At 45.7% G+C, this 21,236-nt stretch overlaps 1 protein-coding gene across 1 annotated transcript in view; it reads left to right on the top strand.

Moving 5' to 3' along the window:
- LOC111969029 (ral GTPase-activating protein subunit alpha-2-like) overlaps positions 1-21,236 on the top strand; it is a 196,638-nt gene that overhangs the window by 75,263 nt on the left and 100,139 nt on the right. The window contains 12 exon segments of the mRNA XM_070445286.1: positions 10,064-10,121; positions 13,688-13,731; positions 13,858-14,038; positions 14,538-14,653; positions 14,855-14,993; positions 16,245-16,450; positions 16,675-16,926; positions 17,335-17,514; positions 17,664-17,798; positions 17,957-18,113; positions 19,462-19,565; positions 20,364-20,601. Coding sequence (XP_070301387.1) covers positions 10,064-10,121; positions 13,688-13,731; positions 13,858-14,038; positions 14,538-14,653; positions 14,855-14,993; positions 16,245-16,450; positions 16,675-16,926; positions 17,335-17,514; positions 17,664-17,798; positions 17,957-18,113; positions 19,462-19,565; positions 20,364-20,601 — 1,810 coding nt within the window.

Raw genomic sequence — 21,236 nt, 5'->3', positions numbered from 1 at the left:
TTTTAAGTAAATTAATTAGCATTTTATTGCATGACATAAGTATTTGATCACCTACCAACCAGTAAGAATTCCGGCTCTCACAGACCTGTTAGTTTTCTTTAAGAAGCCCTCTGTTCTCACTCATTACCTGTATTAACTGCACCTGTTTGAACTCGTTACCTGTATAAAGACACCTGTCCACACACTCAATCAAACAGACTCCAACCTCTCCACAATGGCCAAACCAGAGGCTGCTGTGAAGGACATCAGGGGTAAAATTGTAGACCTACACAAGGCTGGGATGGGCTACAGGACAATAGGAAAGCAGCTTGGTGAGAAGCAACAACTGTTGCGCGAATTATTAGAAAATGGAAGAAGTTCAAGATGACGGTCAATCACCCTCAGTCTGGGGCTCCATGCAAGATCTCACCTTGTGGGACATCAATGATCATGAGGAAGGTGAGGATCAGCCCAGAACTACACGGCAGGACCTGGTCAATGACCTGAGAGAGCTGAGACCACAGTCTCAAAGAAAACCATTAGTAACACACTAACGCCGTCATGGATTAAAATCTGCAGCGCACGCAAGGTCCCCCTGCTCAAGCCAGCGCATGTCCAGGCCCGTCTGAAGTTTGCCAAATGACCATCTGATGATCCAGAGAGGGAATGGGAGAAGGTTCATGTGGTCTAATGAGACAAAATAGAGCTTTTTGGTCTAAACTCCACTCGCCGGTTTGGAGGAAGAAGAAGAGATGAGTACAACCCCAAGAACACCATCCCAACCGATGACATGGGAGGTGGAAACACATCTTTTGGGGATGCTTTCTGCAAAGGGAGAGGACGATTCACCGTATTGAGGGGAGGATGTGATGGGCCATGTATTGCTGAGATCTTGGCCAAACCACTCTCTTCTTCTCAGTAAGAGCATTGAAGATGGGTCGTGGCTGGTCTTCCAGCATGACAACGACCCGAAACACACAGCCAGGGCAACTAAGGAAAGTGGCTCCGTAAGAAGCATCTCAAGGTCCGGAGTGGCCTAGCCAGTCTCCAGACCTGAACCCAATAGAAAATTCTTTGGATGGAGCTGAAAGTCCGTAGCCAGCGAAGCCCGGAACATAAAGGATCTGTCGAGAAGGTCTGTATGGAGGAGTGGGCCAAAATCCCTGCGGCAGTGTGTGCAAACCTGGTCAAGAACTACAGGAAACGTATGATCTCTGTATATGCAAACAAAGGTTTCTGTACCAAATTAAGTTCTGCCTTTCTCATGTATCAAATACTTATGTCATGCAATAAAATGCAAATTAATTACTTAAAATCATACAATGTGATTTTCTGGATTTTTTTAAGATTTAGATTCCGTCTCTCACAGTTGAAGTGTACCTATGATAAAAATTACAGATCTCTACATGCTTTGAAGTAGGAAAACCTGCACAATTGCAGGATCAAATACTTGTTCTCCCCACTGTATTATTGAAACAAGTTTCATAAAATCTCTAATATTGCTATAAACGATGAAAATCTCTGAAACGCACATAAATAATACATTTGATGATACAGTAGTAGCAAGATACATGGTTATAAATCTACAGAAAAGACAAAATGCCAAAGTGGAGGTTTGGCTGTTTATATTTAGAACCACATTCCTGTAAAGCTATAGAGAGGATCTCATGTCTAAATTACTGTTCGAATGAATATTGGCTACAGGTTCATCTGCCTCACCTAAAGCCCATTCTGGTGGGAAGCTGCTATAGACCATCAAGTGCTAACAGTCAGTATCTGGATAACGTGTGAAATGCTTGTCTGTGATATCAACAGAGGTATATTTTCTTTTTTTCTTTCTTTAAAAAAAAGATTGACTGGCTTTCAACAGGCTGTCCACTCAAGAGAGCCTCAAACTGTCAGTCAACCTACAGGGGTAGTTACAAACAGCACAGGAATTAAATCATCAACATATATTGATCACATCTTTGCTCTAAAGCAGTATCCAAATCCATCAGATGTAGTGATCACAATATAGTAGTCATATCTAGGAAAACCAAAGTTCCAAAGGCTGGGCCTAATATAGTGTATAAGAGGTCATACAATAAGTTTTGTAGTAATTCCTATGTTGTTGATGTAAAGAATATTTGTTGGTCTGTGGTGTGTAATGAAGAGTAACCAGATGCTGCACTTGACACATTTATGAAATTGCTTATTCCAGTTACTAAGAAGCATCCACCCATTAAGGAAAGGACTCTGAAAACTGTTAAATCCCCTTGGATTGATGAGGAATTGAAAAATGGTATGGTTGAGAGGGATGAGGCAAAAGGTATGGCAAATAAGTCTGGCTACACAACCGATTGGCAAACCTACTGCAAATTGAGAAATCGTGACTAAACTGAATAAAAAGAAGAAGAAACAAAGATAAATTACATAAAGAAAATCTTTACTTTACCTTTACTGGCTCAAATAGGCGACCAATCAATCGGTTACCAACCCGTAGTAAACTTTTGGCAAAAATGTTGTTTGACCAGATACAATGCTATTTTACAGTAAACAAATTGACAACAGACTTTCAGCATGCTTATAGGGAAGGACATTCAACAAGCACAGCACTTACACAAATGACTGATGATTGGCTGAGAGAAATTGATGATAAAAAGATTGGGGGGGCTGTTTTGTTAGACTTCAGTGCGGCTTTTGACATTATCGATCATAGTCTGCTGCTGGAAAAACGTATGTGTTATGGCTTTACACCCCCTGCTATATATTGGATAAAGAGTTACCTTTCTAACAGAACACAGAGGGTATTCTTTAATTGAAGCCTCTCCAACATAATCCAGGTAAAATCAGGAATTCCTCAGCGCAGCTGTCTAGGCCCCTTACCTTTTTCAATCTTTACTAACAACATGCCACTAACAACATGCTTTGAGTAAAGCCAGTGTGTCTATGTATGCGGATGACTCGACACTATACACGTTAGCTACTACAGCGACTGAAATGACTGCAAAATTTAACAAAGAGCTGCAGTTAATCTCAGAATGGGTGGCAAGGAATAAATTAGGCCTAAATATTTCAAAAACTAAAAGCATTGTATTTGGGACAAATAATTCACTAAACCTCACCTAAATCTTGAATTGAATAATGAGGAAGTTGAGCAAGCTGAGATGACTAAACTGCTTGCCGTAACCCTGGATTGTAAACTGTCATGGTCAAAACATATTGATACAACCGTAGCTAAGATGGGGAGAAGTCTGTCCATAAAAAAGCGCTACTCTGCCTTAACAGCACTATCAACAAGGCAGGTCCTACAGGCCCTAGTTTTGTCGCACCTGGACTACTGTTCAGTCGTGTGATCAGGTCCCACAAAGAGGGACTTAGGAAAATTGTAATTGGCTCAGAACAGGGCAACATGTCTGGCCCTTGTATGTACACAGATAGCTAACATTAATAATATGCATGTCAATCTCTCCTGGCTGAAAGTGGAGGAGAGATCGACTTCATCACTACTTGTATTTGTGAGAGGTATTGACATGTCTGTTTGAACTACTGGCACACAGCTCAGACACCACAAGAAATACCACCAGAGGTCTCTTCACAGTCCCCAAGTCCAGAACAGACTATGGGAGGCGCACAGTACTTCATAGAACCATGACTACATGGAACTCTATTCCACATCAAGTAACTCGAGCAGTAAAATTACATTWAAAAAAAAAAMCAGATAAAAATACATCTTATGGAACAGCGGGGACTGTGAAGCAACACAAACATACAGCAGGCACAGATGCAAACACACAATAACATACAAACTATACCCACACGTACACTAGGATTTTGTGTTGTAGATATGTGGTATTAGAGTAGGGGCCTGAGGACACACACTTAATGTGTTGTGAAGTCTGTTGCAAATGTATTGTAATGTTTTTAAAATTGTAACTGCCTTAATTTTGTAAAACCCTAGGAATAGTAGGAATTACAGCAAATGTGAGTAGGTGGGCAAGCTACAGTGGAGAAACGCTGTAGAAGAGCTGCCCTAATTACAGCGTGTGTGTCGGTGGAAGTTACAGAAACTCCTCTAGACCTCTGTCATCATTATTGTCACAAGACCAGAGCTCTGTGGTCACATGACCCACTGACCCTCCCTCAGGGCACAGGTGACAGGTCAGTGGACAGCACACCAACCAACATTGAGATCCAGCCCCAAAATTCACTGGAACATTTCAGGATATGGGGGCATAGTAGGAAAATKAGTCTGGAATGGGTTTAGGCTGTCCTAGGGATTATGGGACTGGCTGTGAACCTGTGGTTCTGTGACCAGGGGACTTTTTTAGAGCGACTGTGTGCGTCTGCTTCCCCAGTTTGAGTCCCTTGGCTGCGACCTGATTCTGACCCAGCCATCTGTCATCCAGCCCCTGACTCAGCACTCTGAGCTCAGGTCTGCTCTGCTGTCCATACTGGGAAAGCCCCAGTCTATGTCCAGAATACAGGGAGAGGAGGGGACAAGGACAGTGCTTGGCTTACACAGCTCTCATTATTTACTGGGCTAGTCTTACAGTACGATTGGCCGGGATTGATGACTGTTTAATTGTTCAGTGTAGAGCCAGACCATTAAAGTACTGGGTATGTAAATTGTCCAAGTAGGTCATGAATAAAATAATATCAACCTGTATCATGGCTGGCCATCAGTACCTCTACTCGGTCTCTGTCTCTGTGCTAATGGCCTCATCTCCCCCTTGGTGCACATCAAAGGTGGAAGAGCTTAAAGCTTTTTATTAGCTTGTTATCTACAACATGCTTCAGGATAATGAACATGCATGTACTGTCGATATGTTATGCGTTTTCGTCCTCTCCTGTTCGGATTAGGATTGACAGGTGTTTGGATGAAATGTTATACACATTTTTATTTATTTTATTTATTTCACCTTTATTTAACCAGGTAGACCAGTTGAGAACAAGTTCTCATTTACAACTGCGACCTGGCCAAGATAAAGCAAAGCAGTGTGACAAAAACAACAACACAGAGTTACACATAAACAAACGTACAGTCAAGAACACAATAGAAAAATCTATGTACAGTGTGTGCAGATGTAGAAGAGTAGGGAGGTAAAGCAATAAATAGGCCCTAGAGGTGAAATAATTACAACTTAGCATTAACACTTGAGTGATAGATGTGCAGATGATGATGTGCAAGTAGAGATACTGGGGTGCAAAAGGGTAATTAATAATATGGGGATGGGGTAGTTGGGTGTGCCACAGATGGACTGTGTACAGGTACAGTGATCGGTAAGCTGCTCTGACATCTGATGCTTAAAGTTAAAGAGGGAGATATAAGACTCCAGCTTCAGTGATTTTTGCAATTCGTTCCAGTAAATTTATGCCTACTCTACTTACTATGTAGGTTGGCAGTGTAGACTGGGCCTAATTTTTCCTGTGATCCATTGCTGTATAGAGGAAGGCTTAGGTCTGCATTTTGCAGGTTGCTATTTTTGTCCAAATGTATCTGTTGTGCAACAGTCACTGGATTTTTTTAGAGATATTCTATGAAATGTAAGGGTCAGCGAATTCAGTTTAGTTTGCCTTTAACTTGGAGTGAAGAGGAATGGCCTATGTGAATCTGATCAGATTGGTAATCATTAGCTTGAGGAGGAGCTGCAGTGTATTGTGTTGCTGCCAGCTACTGGTTAGAGAGTAGAATTAACACATTTCTTGAATGTCTCTATAATACAGTATGTGCTAGATTGCACGTCTAATAAACTTGTTAAGACCGAATGTAGATAGAAAAACGATTTTTTTTTTAAAATCCTTTGTTTGGCTACTTAGGCTAACCAGTGGGCCTAAATCCAGACTACTATTTGATAGGCTGTAGGCTGCAGTGCCTTGGGAAAATATTCAAACCCTTGACTTTTTCCACATTTTGATACGTTACAGCTTTATTCTGAAATGGATTAAATAAATGTACTCCTCAGCAATCTACACACAATACACCATAATGACAATGTGAAAACAGGTTTTAGAAATGTTTCCTATTCATTTTTTAAAACAGATATTCCTTATTTGCATAAGTATTCAGACCCTTTGCTATGAGACTCGAAATTGAGCTAAGGTGCCTCCTGTTTCCATTGATCATCCTTGAAATGTTTCTACAACTTGATTGGAGTCCACCTGTGGTAAATTCAATTGATTGGACATGAGTTGGAAAGGCACACACCGGTTTATGTAAGGTGCCACAGTTGACAGTGCATGTCAGAGTGAAAACCAAGCCACGGAATTGTCCGTAGAGCTCCGAGACAGGATTGTGTCGAGGCACAGATCTGGGGAAGGGTACCAACAAATTTCTGCAGCATTGAAGGTCCCCAAGGACACAGTGGCCTCCCTCATCATTCTTAAATGAAAGAAGTTTGGAACCACCAAGACTATTTCCAGAGCTGGCCGCCCGGCCAAACTGAGTAATTGTGGGAGAAGGTGACCAAGAACCCGATAGTTACTCTGATAGAGCTCTAGAGTTCCTCTGTRGAGATGGGAGAACCTTTCAGAAGGACAACCATCTCTGCAGCACTCCACCAATCAGACCTTTATGGTTGAGTGGCCAGACGAAAGCCACTCCTCAGTAAATGCGCACGACAGCCCGCTTGGAGTTTGCCAAAAGGCACCTAAAGACTCTTAGACCATGAGAAACAAGATTCTCTGCTCTGATGAAACCAAGATTGAACTCTTTGGCCTGAATGCCAAGCATCATATCTGGAGGAAACCTGGCACCATCCCTACGGTGAAGCATGGTGGTGGCCGAATCATGCTGTGGGGATGTTTTTCAGCGGCAGTGACTGGGAGACTAGTCAGGATCGAGACCAAGATGAACGGAGCAAAGGATAGAGAGATCCTTCATGAAAATCTGCTCCAGAGCGCTCAGGACTTCAGACTGGGGCGATGGTTCACCTTCCAACAGGAGAACGACCCTAAGCACACAGCCAAGACAACGCAAGTGTGGCTTCGGGTCAAGTCTCTAAATGTCCTTGAGTGGCCCAGCCAGAGCCCGGACTTGAACCCAATTGAACATCTCTTTAGAGACCTGAAAGTAGCTGTGCAGCAATGCTCCCCATCCAACTTGACAGAGCTTGAGAGCATCTGCAGAGAAGAATGGGAGAAACTCTCCAAATACAGGTGTGCCAAGCTTGTAGCGTCATGCTGCCAAAGGTGCTTCAACAAAGTACAGAGTAAATGGTCTGAATACTTATGTAAATGTATTATTTCTGTTTTTTTATATTTAATAAATTTAAAAAACTGTTTTTGCTTTGTCATTATGTGGTATTGTTTATAGATTGATTAAGGAAAAAGATAATGTTTAATCAATTTTAGTATAAGGCTGTAACCTAACAAAATGTGGGAAAAGTCAAGGGGTCTGAGTACTTTCCGAAGTCACTGAATATTATCATCAGTTGATCTCTATCTAGTTCTACAAACAGGGACTGACTGCCCTACAAAAATCTCTCTCTCTCTCGTTGAAACTCCAGACTTTCTCATTGTTGTGTCAAATTAAGCTTCAATCAGTGGCACAATGACAAAAAACATAGTCTGCATTGTTCTCCAAAGGGTGTCTGTGAATGCTGGAAAGCCCTTGTGGGACACCTCTGGTAGAAGTGTCATGTTCACCCTGTGGCTGGAAACCTAACATGCAGACCACACCGCTCGCGTCGCAAAAATAAATGTACACATACATGTTATTCAATCATTGCACCCAACACTGCTCGCGCGAGCCAACGAGCGTCTACGTTGCCAAGCGCTAAAATAGAAGTCAGTTCTATTTGTGACGCTGAACGTGGTGCAAATCCTGCCTCTCCCATCTCCTCATTGGTTTATAGAAGCAGATACCCACGTGCCATCTCCTCATTGGTTATACCCACGTGGGTGATTGAAAGATGAACTGAGTTAGGTTGTGGTAATACACCTTATTATGAAAGTTAGATGCCAATCGCCATATAAAGTCCAAAGAAGAAAAAGCCTGGAAGGAGGAGAGATGACTAGAAATTATTCGGTTGACTGTTTTATGTGTGGATTAATTGTCGGAGTAGAGGACCTTGTGCATTTCAGATAAAATAACAACTCAACGTTTATATCCCAGGACAAATTAGCTAGCAACAGAAAGCTAGCTAAATAGGACAAATTAGCTAGCAACTGCAATCTAGCTAGCTAAATTTACATGTTTAATGCTTTTCGACCTGTCCCCAAATTAATATAATTGGTTCAGAGTTTGTTTTGATATTTCAACCTGCGTGTTGTGATCACGTTTGGTGTGGGGGGACAAAATCAATTTGTGGACGTACGAGGACGTCCGGTTTGGGCATGGTGTAAGTGTGGATCATGTACAGTTGAAGTCGGATGTCATGCACAAAGTAGATGTCCTAACCGACTTGCCAAAACTATAGTTTGATAACAAGAAATTTGTGGAGTGGTTGAAAAACAAGGTTTAATGACTCCAACCTAAGTGTATGTAAACTTCTGACTTCAACTGTAAATGTGGTTGGAGTTGGAGGCGTCCTTCCGTAAGGCCCCATATTTATGCCTGGAGTACAGCTCCAGATTAGAGTAGTGTAACTCCGACGGCCCACTACGCTCAGCCCCTTTGTCAGTCTTATAGAGCTTCATATCAGCCAATATAGTCCCATTGTTGCAGCTGCCATTCCCACCACCGCGGGGAGTCTCTGCTCCAAGGAGTGTGTCCATGCTGGGAACTGGAGATGGCTAATTCCAACCTGCATCAATAGGTGCAATTTAGAGGGGGATGTGTCATCATGCTCAGAATCAGAGAGGAGTCAACCAGGAAATAGGGACACACAGTCCCACAGGCAGGCACCAGGAGTGATTGCTGTCTGTCAGATTTATGTTTCTATCACGGAGGAGACATACAGAGAGAGGAGGAGACATACAGAGAGAGGAGGAGACCTCCCGGAGAGAGGAGGAACATACCGGAGAAGAGGAAAAGGGCAGACATACCGAGAGAGGAGGAGACATACCGAGAGAGGAGGAGACATACCGAGAGAGGAGGAGACATACCGAGAGAGGAGGAGACATACAGAGAGATCGAGACTGAGAGTGAAGGAGGAGAGGGAGAAAGAGGAGCGGAGAAATACAGAGGGTAGTACTACAAACGTGAGGAAGCCACTAAGTCACAGCATAATGTGGTGTGGCAGCTCTCCTCTTGGCCACTGATCCAGGCTCTGGTCTCTCTGGTCTCTCTCTCCCGACTGTGGAGACATGCTCTGCAAGTATGGACTCTTCCTTAGACTCACTGCAAATTCAGCTCACGTGTTGCTACTGCTGGTGAGGACTTAATCTTCAGAGGTCTCTCTTTTCTCTCAGCTCTCTTCTTTCTCTCCTCTCTCATCTGTTGCTCTCTCTGTATCTCTCTCTCAAAGGAGCACCGGGCTTTAGACCTCTAAATTGCAAATGGTATTTGTCTTATTGGGTCAATGATGAGGGGCAATGAGTGGTGAACCAAGTGGTTTATCAATTACCCACAATGCACTGGCCATTATCTGACTGGCTGCCACACACTGCGCATTCCACAGTGGTGTCATCTCTTATCCCTCTCTCCCCCCATTCCTCTCATCCATCCATCCCCCAGTTAACCCRTCCCTCAGTGGAGGAATAATGATAGCCTGCTGAAAGGTCAGCACGCTCTAATTGAGTTGTTAATCTATGGTTGGCAAGGTGATGACATTTCCAGCGTTGTCCCCGTGTCACCAGGGCCATCCCGATAGCAGGCCAGAGACACGTACACAGGAGGAGGAGGCGAGTAGTGACTACTGACTGACTGACTGACATGGCTGCTCTACTTCTGGCCTGCTTTTAGGATGTATGGCTGAGCAGCTTGTCAACAAGGCCATACGTTTGGTGTGTGTACATCATTGTCCCTTAGCACAATTGTCACAGTTTTGGATCGAAGTAGCACCTCATTGAGTTGTTTAAAGCTTATTGAGTAAATGTTTACTTTCCTTTCTCCCTTTGTGATCAGGTTTCTTTGCTCTGTCTCTGTGACTGTTTTGCCATAAGTGATTAATCTGTTTGGAGATTTTGCTAATACTTACACTATATTTCTCATGTTTTCCAGAAAATTCTGCAACTTCTACCAGAAAAAATCTACAGTCGATGGCAGTTCCACAGTATAGGTATGTACCACTTCATCAGCTGTTTCTAAGTTTGTATTTACAGTACTTTAGCCTGCTTGAATAGGCCTACACTGCTACGGTTTGCATTCTTCTGCATGGGTACAGTAGTCAAAAGCCTGTTCTCTCCCCTCCTGCTGCTACAACCACCAAAATAAACCCCGGAAGCACAGATTATCAGCACAACCACGCTTAAACGGTTCGTGTAAGAAGAAAATAATTAGGAGTGGAAGGAGAAGTAAATGAAAAATGCAAATGAGATCCTAATTTGAAATGCAAATTGGTAATTGAATTATGCTTCGTTCAGTTTCATCCTCGCGAGCAGGAGGACCCTCGCAACCAGCAAAAACCTCAATTATAATCTTCTGTTTGTCAGTCGTTTCGCAGCTAAAGCGGTGAGACAGCCAATCACCCCTGGGGCTTATTACTCCAAATATGGAAGCTCACCCCCCCTCAGCAGTCCCCAAACACGCACCCTGCTCCCCGGTCCACAAATCACCAGCTAAAACCTGTCTCTCCTTCCCTCACCCTTTTAGGAAAGTCCCCCTGCTGCTTGCAGCACACATCATAATTCAGCTGATGCTGTTCCCTGGGGTGGTCTCCTGGGTTGTGTAGGTGTTTGAATAGAATGCTTGAACGGTGAAACAGCACCACTGGTTTCCCCAGGCGCATTTGTTAGTGTTTTTGTTTTCCTGACTAAATGAAGGTGAACAGTGTGGTAAAAAAAAAAGCCATTCTGCTGTTCTATTGCGCGTGCAGTGATGTCTGAGGAAAAAAACTGTATTCATTGTTTGCAGTAACTTCTTTGTTGAGGAAAAATAAATGTTAAAGACTCCAGCCACCCATAGACTGTTCTCTCTGCTGCCGCATGGCAAGTGGTACCGATGCACCAAGTCTGGAACCAACAGGACCCTGAACAGCTTCTACCCCCAAGCCATAAGACTGCTAAATAGTTAGTTAAATAGTTAACCAAATAGCTACCTGGATTATCTGCATTTTATCCTGTTGTCTATTCACTTTTTCCTACCTCATACCCCTGCACATAGACTCAGTACTGGTACCCCGTGTATGTAGCTGAGTTATCATTACTCATTGTGTATTTATTATTACTTTTATTAATATGTGTTTTACTTTTCTGTTTTTTCTCTATTTTCTTTCTCTCAGCATTGCTGGGAAGGACCCGTATGTAAGCATTTCACTGTTAGTCTACATCTGTTTGCAAAGCATGTGAAAAATAAAATTAGATTTGATTTAAATATTCCAAATGGACCTGGCAGTTTCACCATTATGGATTCCAGCTTTAAGAAGTCACATCTCACCTAGACAACTGCCTACTATTGACCCTACTGCCCAAAGTGGGTAGATGACAATGCTTATAATTAGAGAGGAGGACCGGGAGCTGTGGAACTCCTACAGTCAGATCCAGTAAGACAGGCCCCAGTGGTGTGTTTCAGTGATCCCTCCACGAGTGAAACAAGCATTTACACAGACCATTACCTGGTGAAAAATTGATCTCGATCCATCTTCCTCTCTCTCTCTCCTTCCCTCTCATTTCCATTCTCTTGGAGCAATTTTTTCTTTCTTCATTTAGCCAACACAGGGAGCGTCATTGATTTAACCTGATGAGTGGCGAACCAGGCATTTAGCAATCAGAGTATTGTCTCATTTGATTACCACAGACCTGATTGGCTTCATAAATGCACACCAGGCAATTGATGTTGATTTTCATCAGGGGAATGAGCAGCCTTCCCTCCCTGACTGGTTTATCACCACCTCCAAGGTCAATATGTATTGATGGAACAGACAGACTTTCTTCTCTCTGTGTTAACTGTAGCTCAAATCTAATTGTATTTGTCACATGCTTTGTAAACAACAGGTGTAGACCAACAGTGAAATGCTTACATCCAGGTCCTTTTCCAACAATGCAGAGTTAAAGATTAAAATAATAGAAATAGTGACACGAGGAATAAATACACAGTGAAAAAGGAATAACAATAACGAGTCAAAATAATATACAGGAAGTATCAGTATTGAGTTGTTGTGCAGGGTACTAGGTAATAACATGGCTATATACAGGAAGTACCAGTACTGAGTCGTTGGTGCAGGGACTATAATACCATGGCTATATTACAGGAAGTACCAGTACTGAGTCGTTGTGCAGGGTACTATGCAATTTGAGGTAGTTATGTACATATAGAAGGGGTGAGGTGACTAGGCAACAGGATAGATAATAGACCGTGTGTGTGTGTGCGCGTGTGTTTGGGTGTAAGTATATGTGAGTTTTGGGTAGAGTCCAGTGTGTGTGTGGGTGTGTTGTGTGTGTTTGGTGTGTAAGTATATGTGAGTGTTTGGGTAGAGTCCAGTGTGTGTGTGTGTGTGTTTGTGGTGTAAGTATATGTGAGTGTTTGGGTAGAGTCCAGTGTGTGGTTGCGCGTGTGTTTGGGTGTAAGTATATGTGAGTGTTTGGGTGGAGTCCAGTGTGTGTGTGTGTGTTTGGGTGTAAGTATATGTGAGTGTTTTGGGGTAGAGCACAGTGTGTGTGTGTGTGTGTGTGTGTGTGTTTGGGTGTAAGTATATGTGAGTGTTTGGGTAGAGTCCAGTGTGTGTGCATAGTCAGTGTAAGAAAGTTAGTGCAAGAAAGAGTCAATGCAGGTAGTCCAGGTAGCCATTTGATTAGCGGTAGAAGCTGTTCAGGGTCCTGTTGGTTTCAGACTTGGTGCATCGGTACCGCTTGTCATGCTGTAGCAGAGAGAAGTCTATAGCTTGGGTGGCTGGAATCTTTGACAATTTTTGGGGGCCTTCTTCTGACACAGCCTCGGGGCTCTACAGTGCGACCATTTTACTCGCATATGCGCCTAAATATTTTGCTGTGCGAACTCGCATTTTGATTAGGAACACCAGTGCGCCAAGAAAAATATCAACGAGATGATGATTGCTGCAATTTCACTGTACAGCAGCCCCTGAGTACCGTGGAGAGTACACTGAGCGCAGATTCATGACCGTGCACCATTGCTACAAAGACAATAGCTAGTTGCCTCAAATATTTTTAATTGAGCTCCTAAATTTCTTTGTGTGCAACTTAGGCGCACACGTGCTCCTTGTAAAACAAAAAGATCAGCGTAGAGCCCTGCGCTGGTATAGAGGTCCTGCATGGCAGTGACGCACTGGGCCGTACTCACCACCCTCTGTAGCGCCTTGCGGTTGGGTGCCAAGCAGTTGCCATACCAAGAGGCTATGTAGCCAGTCAAGATGCTCTCAATGCTGCAGCTGTAGAACTTTTTGATGATCTGAGGGCCCATGACATCTTTTCAGAGTCCTGGGGGGGGAGAGGTGTTGTCGTGCATTCTTCACGACTGTGTTGGTGTGTGTGTGGACCATGATAGAGCCTTAGTGACGTGGACACAGAGGAACTCTAATCTCTCGACCCGCTCCACTACAGCCCCATCGATGTGGATGTTCAATGTGCAGAGCAATGTCTAGCATCTCTCGGACACATCAGGTGGAAGATATATCTGTTCTAGGGTGTCAGGATTGTTCTGTTGTTCATGCTCGCTCGCTTTCCATTGCAGGTTCTATTCTGAAAAAGCTTTTGCACACTGGAAACTCATTCAAGGTATGAATTGTTGTGAGTTTCCTCACACAAACCCTTACATTTTTCTCCTACATGACTGTGAAGGATACGGAGCAGTCTGATCCTGTTCTGTGTATAGTAACCTGTCCAATGTCCTCCTGCCTGCAGATCAGATGTGAGGGAATTCGTCTGTTCCTGCTGTGGCTGCAGGCCCTGCAGAATAACTGTGCAGAGGAGCAGTTCCTCATCTTCGCCTGCCTGGTGCCAGGCTTCCCTGCCGTGCCCTCCACCAGAGGACCCTGCACCCTGGATACCATCATCTACAACCCTTTCTCCAACCCACCCGATGGTGAGACCTCTCAACGTCACTCAGCGTGCCCTCCCCTCCTCCATCTTCTGGTCCCCTGCCTCTACATCTGAATGTGTCCCAGCTTCTTTTTAAGTCCTATTTCAGTACCAACTGGAAGTTGTGCAAATTGAGCTGGTACTGTTGACTGTAATTGTCTGGGTCTTGGGGAATTACACTGATTGTTTCATGAAGTAGGCTGCTGGTGTGAGATGAAGGCTGTCCTCACTCCTCAGAAAGTTTAGAACTGTTTTGTTTTGTGTTCATCAGTGTGTGTCTCTCTCTCTCTTTCCCTCTTGCTCTCTCTTTCCCTCTTGCTCATCTTTCCCTCTTGCTCTCTCTTTCCCTCTTGCTCTCTCTTTCCCTCTTGCTCTCTCTTTCCCTCTTGCACTCTCTTTCCCTCTTGCTCTCTCTTTCCCTCTTGCTCTCTCTTTCCCTCTTGCTCTCTCTTTCCCTCTTGCTCTCTCTCTTTCCCTCTTGCTCTCTCTCTTTCCCACAACAGCCAAGGTGGTGCCTGAGGAGATCACCCCACTGGTGCCAGCTGTGCCAGGGGAGAAGCTGGCAGACGACCAGACCTGCTACATCCTCCAAACCCTGCTCAAGTTCATGGTTGTCCAGGTAAGGCTCCAGCTACAAAACAGTCCTATCTAGACGACACTGGCTGAATCCGAATGTGGCCCTGGTGGAATACTTTCAAAATGCAGGATCCAATTAAATTAGGTCTTTACTGTAAAACAAAGTAAGGGATCCAGTACAGAGCTTGTCTGGGTCTCTTGTCTGGCTGAGTAGTGACTCGGTGTGTCTCTTTGTGTCTGAAAGGCGTCTAGTTTAGAGTGGAGGAACAAAGACAACCAGGACACCGGCTTCAGGTTTCTCTTCAGTCTGTTCAAGAAGTACTACCTTCCTCACCTCTTCCCCTCCTTCACCAAGCTCACCAACCTCTACAAGCCACTTTTAGGTGAGTCTGGGTAGGTGAGTCTGAGTCTGGGTGAGTGAGTGTCTGGGTGAGTCTGGGTGAGTGAGTGTCTGGGTGGGCGGGTGAGTGAGTGTCTGGGTGAGTGAGTGTCTGGGTGGGCGGGTGAGTATCTGGGTGAGTGAGTGTCTGGGTGGGCGGGTGAGTGTCTGGGTGAGTGAGTGTCTGGGTGGGCGGGTGAGTGTCTGGGTGAGTGTGGGTTTTCCCTTTACCATGAGCAGTCTATTATACTGCCATGTGAATATGGGAACATTTGCACTTCTGTTGAGATACTTCATGTGTAACTTTACTCTCTTTCTGACATATTGCTATTTTTTTTTGCGTGTCGCAAATAGGATATTAGTTACCCTCCTTAGAAACCGCTTTGGAGGGGGTGTAATATCATCTTCCTCTGTTGAACCAGTTCTGTTGTGTAATTGCAGCAACAGGCCTTTACCAAATCCAAAACTTGACCCACAAGCTAATTACTACAGTAAATACACAGATATTCCTGAGTTAGGCAATTTAGATGTCTTGTCATGAACCTGAAGCTTTTCTCCATCTCCCCTGTTGTAATGATGTACTCTCTTGTCTAAGGGTGAATTACATCCATTTTTTGGGCTAATTGCCAGTTAATTCAAAGGTATTGAAGCCATGTTTAAAAGGGGTGTCATGATGAATTATAGTAATTAAAATCCTTTGACACAATAACCTGGTCAATGAGGCTGTGGTTCACTGTAATTATCATGGTACATTCAGGTCAATGACTTTCAGGGCCGAATTAAAAATGTTCATGTGATGACCAGTCTTAAGTGACAGTGAAACCATAGAGAGCAGTGCTTTTGAATCTTGTGAAATTATCCACCCACTTTCTGTCTCTCTCCCTTTATCTCCCCCTCCCTTTCTGACCCCTCTCTCTCGCTCACTCGCTCACTCGCTCGCTCGCTCTCTGTCTCTGTCTCTGTCTCTCTCTGTCTCTCTCTGTCTCTCTCTGTCTCTCTCTGTCTCTCTCTGTCTCTCTCTGTCTCTCTCTGTCTCTCTCTGTGTCTCTCTGTCTCTCTCTGTCTCTCTCTGTGTCTCTCTGTGTCTCTCTGTCTCTCTCTGTCTCTCTCTGTCTCTCTCTGTCTCTCTCTGTGTCTCTCTGTGTCTCTCTGTGTCTCTCTGTGTCTCTCTGTCTTCTTGTCTCTGTCTCTCTTTCTCTCGATCTCTCTCTCTGTCTCTGTCTGTCTCTGTGTTTCTCTCTCTCCTCTTCCCCAGACCTCCCCCACCACAGACCAAAGCCTCTGTATGTCCCAGTGACCCGTAACAACGAGAGCACGTTCTGTACGAGGGACCAGTACCTAGCTCCCCGTGTGGCCTTTATCACCTGGCTGGTCACCTTCTTCCTGGACAAGAAGTACATCAGCACCGCCACCCCCAGCGCCAAGAACGGGACGAACGAGGTCATCCCCAAACTCATCCAGGTAGGTCCACTGTCATACGCTGTACTGTCACCCAGGTTCAGTTTGACACCAGGCAGAAAAGATTGAATGGTCAATTCGAAGGAGAGGTTTGGAATAATTTTTACTTAACAACAGTTACTTTTGTGTTTGTGTTAGTCTTTATAATTTATACTGGAATCTAGCCCTAAACCTTCTCTACCTCTCACTGGTACTCTGTCCAAACCCTGGCCGTGTTGTGTGTTCAGACTGTCACTGCAGGCAGTAGCAGTCAGGAGAAGGAGAGGGATAAAGACCGTGGTGGTAGTGAGGGGGAGCCCAACGGCCCTACAGAGCCAGAGAAGAGCCACTCTAACAGTAGCACGCTGTCTGACCGGCGCCCCAGCGACTCCAGCCTGTGCAGCATCGACGAGGAGCACCGCAGCGTCTACGACATGGTGCACGGCATCCTGCTCTCCACACGGGACAACATCAACTTCGTCAACGAGGTCTTCCACCAGGTACAGCCCGCAGAGAGATGATGGCGAAGAGATTCCATGTGATTCAATGAGAGTATAAACTATGCTTTTCTTATGCAAGGGTAGTTTTAGTTGTGAAGCTGATTTCCTCTCATACTCTGCTAGCTTTTAAACATGATGCTGAATAGGAGACCATGTTATGTTATTAGTTGTATTGTACTGCTCTCTAGTGGAAAGACACTATCACTACATCAACTCTATCATCTTAGTTGGAGCAAATTAAATAAAGATTTGGAACGTTTGTCCTTAGCAACCACATCTGCTTTATGCCATTTAACAAACACCTTATTGCTCTCATAATCCTGAAGATAAATGTATTCATTATCCAATACATCTGGCCATTATTTTCTCATGTATAATACTGTTTAATAACTGTCTGTCCTGCTCCAGGCCTTCCTGTTGCCCTCCTGTGAGACGTCAGCGACCCGGAAGGTGATCAAGGTGTACAGGAAGTGGATCCTGCAGGAGAAGCCAGGCTTCATGACGGAGCCAGAGAAGAGCAGTCAGGCTGAGGTGGAGGAGAACCCTGAGCAGCTGCTCATCACTGAGACTGACAACACACACACACCGGTAATGTCAATGACAAACAAACACACACACACAAACAGCACAACAAGTCAGTGGACACACACGCACTACAATTAAATCAGAAATTGTCATTGAGAAACACAATCACTTTCATACTCACGTGCTGACTGGATGGTCGTGTCCTCCGGCAGGTGTTGAAAAGTCATGGTCACAAGCGTTCGTCCAGTTGGGGAAGAACATACTCTTTCAGCAGTGCCATCAGCCGGGGCTGTCTCACTGAGGAACAGAACAGAGACATCAAGGCTGGCATCCAGCCCACCCTGCAGGTATGTGTGTGTGTGTGTGTGTGTTGTACGTGGGCGTGTGTGTGTTTTGAGAGAGTGTGTCCTCTGTCTTTTGTAACCTCTGTTTGACCTCTGTGGCCAGCAATGTGTTTGTATCTCGTCAACCCTGACCATAGTTTATGTCGTTGCTCTTTCCCCAGGTGTTCCTGACCAACTCTGCCAACGTGTTTCTACTGGAGCCGTGCCAGGACGTGCCCAAACTACTGGACAACCAGGTGGAGGTGTGCAAGGGGGTGCTGAGCATCTACCGCCACATGATCATGGAGCACGCCATGAACACACAGACATGGTATGGCAGTCAGCACCTCATACACATACTGATATAAACTAAACAGTGCCACAGTGCAAAGGCTATAGACTGTGTATTGTGTACACCCACTAGTTTAATGCAATCATTCTAAACCAAGCTGTTGCTTGTACCTGAAGGACTGTATAACCAGACAGACCTGGACAGAAACTGTTGTATACTCATCTACTGAGACACAGTGATGGACGATGATGGACTAATGCCCTCTGGTGTGTGTGTCCCCTGGTGTGTGTCCCCTGGTGTGTGTCCCCTGGTGTGTGTCCCCTGGTGTGTGTCCCCTGGTGTGTGTCCCCTGGTGTGTGTCCCCTGGTGTGTGTGTCCTGGTGTGTGTGTCCTGGTGTGTGTGTCCTGGTGTGTGTGTCCTGGTGTTGTGTGTCCTGGTGGTGCCTGGTGTGGTGTCCCTGGTGTGGGTGTTGTCCCTTGGTGTGTGTGTGGTGTGTTCTGTGTGTGTGGCCTGGTGTGTGTGTCCTGGTGTGTGTGTTTCCTGGTGTGTCCTGGGTGTGGTTGTTGTTCTGGGTGTGTGTGTGTGTGTCTGCGGTGTGTGTGTCCTGGGTGTGTGTGTCCTGTGTGTGTGTCCTGGTGTGTGTGTGTTCTGGTGTGTGTGTGGTGTTTGGTGTTGTGTGTGCTGGTGGTGTGTGTGTCCTGGTGTGTGTGTGTGTGTCCTGGTGTGTGTGTGTCCTGGTGTGTGTGTGTCTGTGTGGTGTGTGTGTCCTGTGTGTGTGTGTCCTGGTGGTGTGTGTGTCCTGGTGTGTGTGTGTGTGTGTGTGTGTGTGTGTGTGTGTTGTCCTGGGGGGGGGGGTGTCCTGGGGGGGGGTGTCTGGGGGTCGTGGGGGGGGGGGGGGGTGTGTATGTGTTGTGTGTCCTGGGGGTGTGTGTCTGGTGTGTGTGTGGGGTGTTGGGTGTGTGTGGGTGTGTCCTGGGGTGTGTGTGGGTGTGTTGTGTGTGGTGTGTCCTGGTGTGTGTGTCCTGGGGTGTGTGTGTGTGTGTTCCTGGGGTGTGTGTGTGTGTGTGTGTCCTGGGGTGTGTTGTCTGGGGGTGTGGTGTTGTGTGTGTGTTGGGGGGTGGTGGGGTTCCTGGGGGTGTGTGGTGTCCTGGGTGTGTGTGTGTGTCGGGGGTGTGTGGTGTGTGTGTCCTGGGTGTGGTGTGTGTGTGTGTGTCCTGGGTGGTGTGTGTGTGTGTCCTGGGGTGTGTGTGTGTGTGTGTCCTGGGGTGTGTGTGTGTCCTTGGTGTGTGTGTCCTGGTGTGTGTGTCCTGGGGTGGTGTGTGTGTGTGTGTCCTGGGGTGGTGTGGTGTGTGGTTGTGTGTCCTGGGGTGTGTGTGTGGTGTGGGTAGCAGCAGATGCTACAGGTGTGCTGAGGATCACTGAGGCGGTGATGAAGAGGCCTCAGGAGAACCAAAGAAAAGACCCCTTCGCTGAGAGCCTGGCTGCCATCCTCTTCAGGGTAAGTCTGTCTGGGGATCATCCTATGGCTCCTATATCCTCTCTTACTGTTAGTTGTTCTGAGGAAGCCTTACTAAGCTACAGGAAATGGTTGTTGCCCATGGTGATAATATAATGTGGTAATGTTCAGGGGAGTCATGCACCCCATAAGTCTGAGACGGCACAAGGTACGTGAAGATTGCTGGGGTGWGGTCCAGAGGGGGACTGTTGGTTAATATTGCATTTTTCAAAACACGTGAAACTGCCTTTTCCTGCAATATAGAGCCTTAATCATTGTTTAATTCTATATAATAAAAAAATAATAAAAAAAATAAGTCAGTTTTTCTGCATATTTAAGCATTCCCCTTTAAAGAAACAAAATATGCTTCTCTGCAGCTTTACTAAAATCTGGGTAAAAGWTTGAAAGGAATGTCTTATTCAGTACATGTAGTTATTGCTTGCTTTTCTAAAGTCTACCAACCTTGCCAGCAGTCATGTAAAAGATAGTTAGACAAGCTAGCTACTCTAACTTGATAGCCTGAAATAGATTCTGGGTAGTAAGTTATGAGGTTGGGAGATAGGKWMCCTATCTGGGTTAGCTAAAACCAAATTCATAAATTTGCTAATGAGCAGTAGTATTACAGAGAAAAAACTACATTTTAAATGTTTTAAACAGGACAAATCTGCCCCCTATGGGTAACTTTAATGTTGCAGCTATAATGGCTTGTTAGTGTTTTTATTCCAAGCCAATGAGAACCAGCTGTCTGGCCCTGATGTTTAATGAGATATGTTTTGTGTGCCCCTGTACATCCTCCCCCAGACGATCATCGTGGCGTGGGTACGGGCCAACCTGTGTGTCTTCATCTCTCGGGAGCTGTGGGACGAGCTGCTGTCTGTGCTGTCGTCTCTAACAGGCTGGGAGGAGCTGGTGACAGAGTGGGCCAGCATCATGGATTCTCTGACCGCTGTCCTGGCCCGCTCAGTCTATGGCCTGGACATGAGCAATCTGCCCCTGGACAAACTCAGTGAACAGAAGGAGAAGAAACAGAGGGGACGGGGTAAGGAGGCAGGGTGCGAGGGAGAGAGTGATGGTGAGAGGGAGGGAGAGAGAGACAATAATATAATAGAAAATAAAAAGAGAAACCTGAATCTGAGTTCTACATTGCTGCTATCTGAACTGAGGCTTCATACTGCATTACCCACCATATCCCGCATCACTCCCTCCTTCACTCCACCGTCCCTCCCTCTCTCTTCTCTCTCCTCCTCCTCTCTCTCCCTTCCTCTCTCTCTCCGCTCTCTCTCTTCCCTCTCACCTCGCTCTGTCCTTCCCTCCCTCTCACCCTCGCTCTCTCTCCCTCCTCCCTCTCACCCTCGCTCTCGTCTCCCTCCTCTCTCGACCCTCGCTCTCTCTCCCTCCCCTCTCACCCTCGCTCTCCTCCTCCTCCCTCTCACCTCGCTCTCTCTCCTCCCTCCCTCTCACCCCTCGCTCTCTCTCCCTCCCCTCTCACCCTCCGCTCTCTCTCCCTCCTCTACCTCCGCTCTCTCTCCTCCCTCCTCCTCTCACCCCCTCTCCTCCCTCTCACCCTCCCCTCTCACCTCCCTCTCACCCTCCCTCTCACCCTCCCTCTCACCCTCCTCTCACCCTCCCTCTCACCCTCCTCTCACCTCCCTCTCACTCTGCTTTCTCTTCTCC

This window comes from Salvelinus sp. IW2-2015, linkage group LG9 (assembly GCF_002910315.2).
Source record: "Salvelinus sp. IW2-2015 linkage group LG9, ASM291031v2, whole genome shotgun sequence".
NCBI classification, from domain to species: domain Eukaryota; kingdom Metazoa; phylum Chordata; class Actinopteri; order Salmoniformes; family Salmonidae; genus Salvelinus; species Salvelinus sp. IW2-2015.
This window is presented reverse-complemented; position numbering and strand designations above follow the sequence as displayed.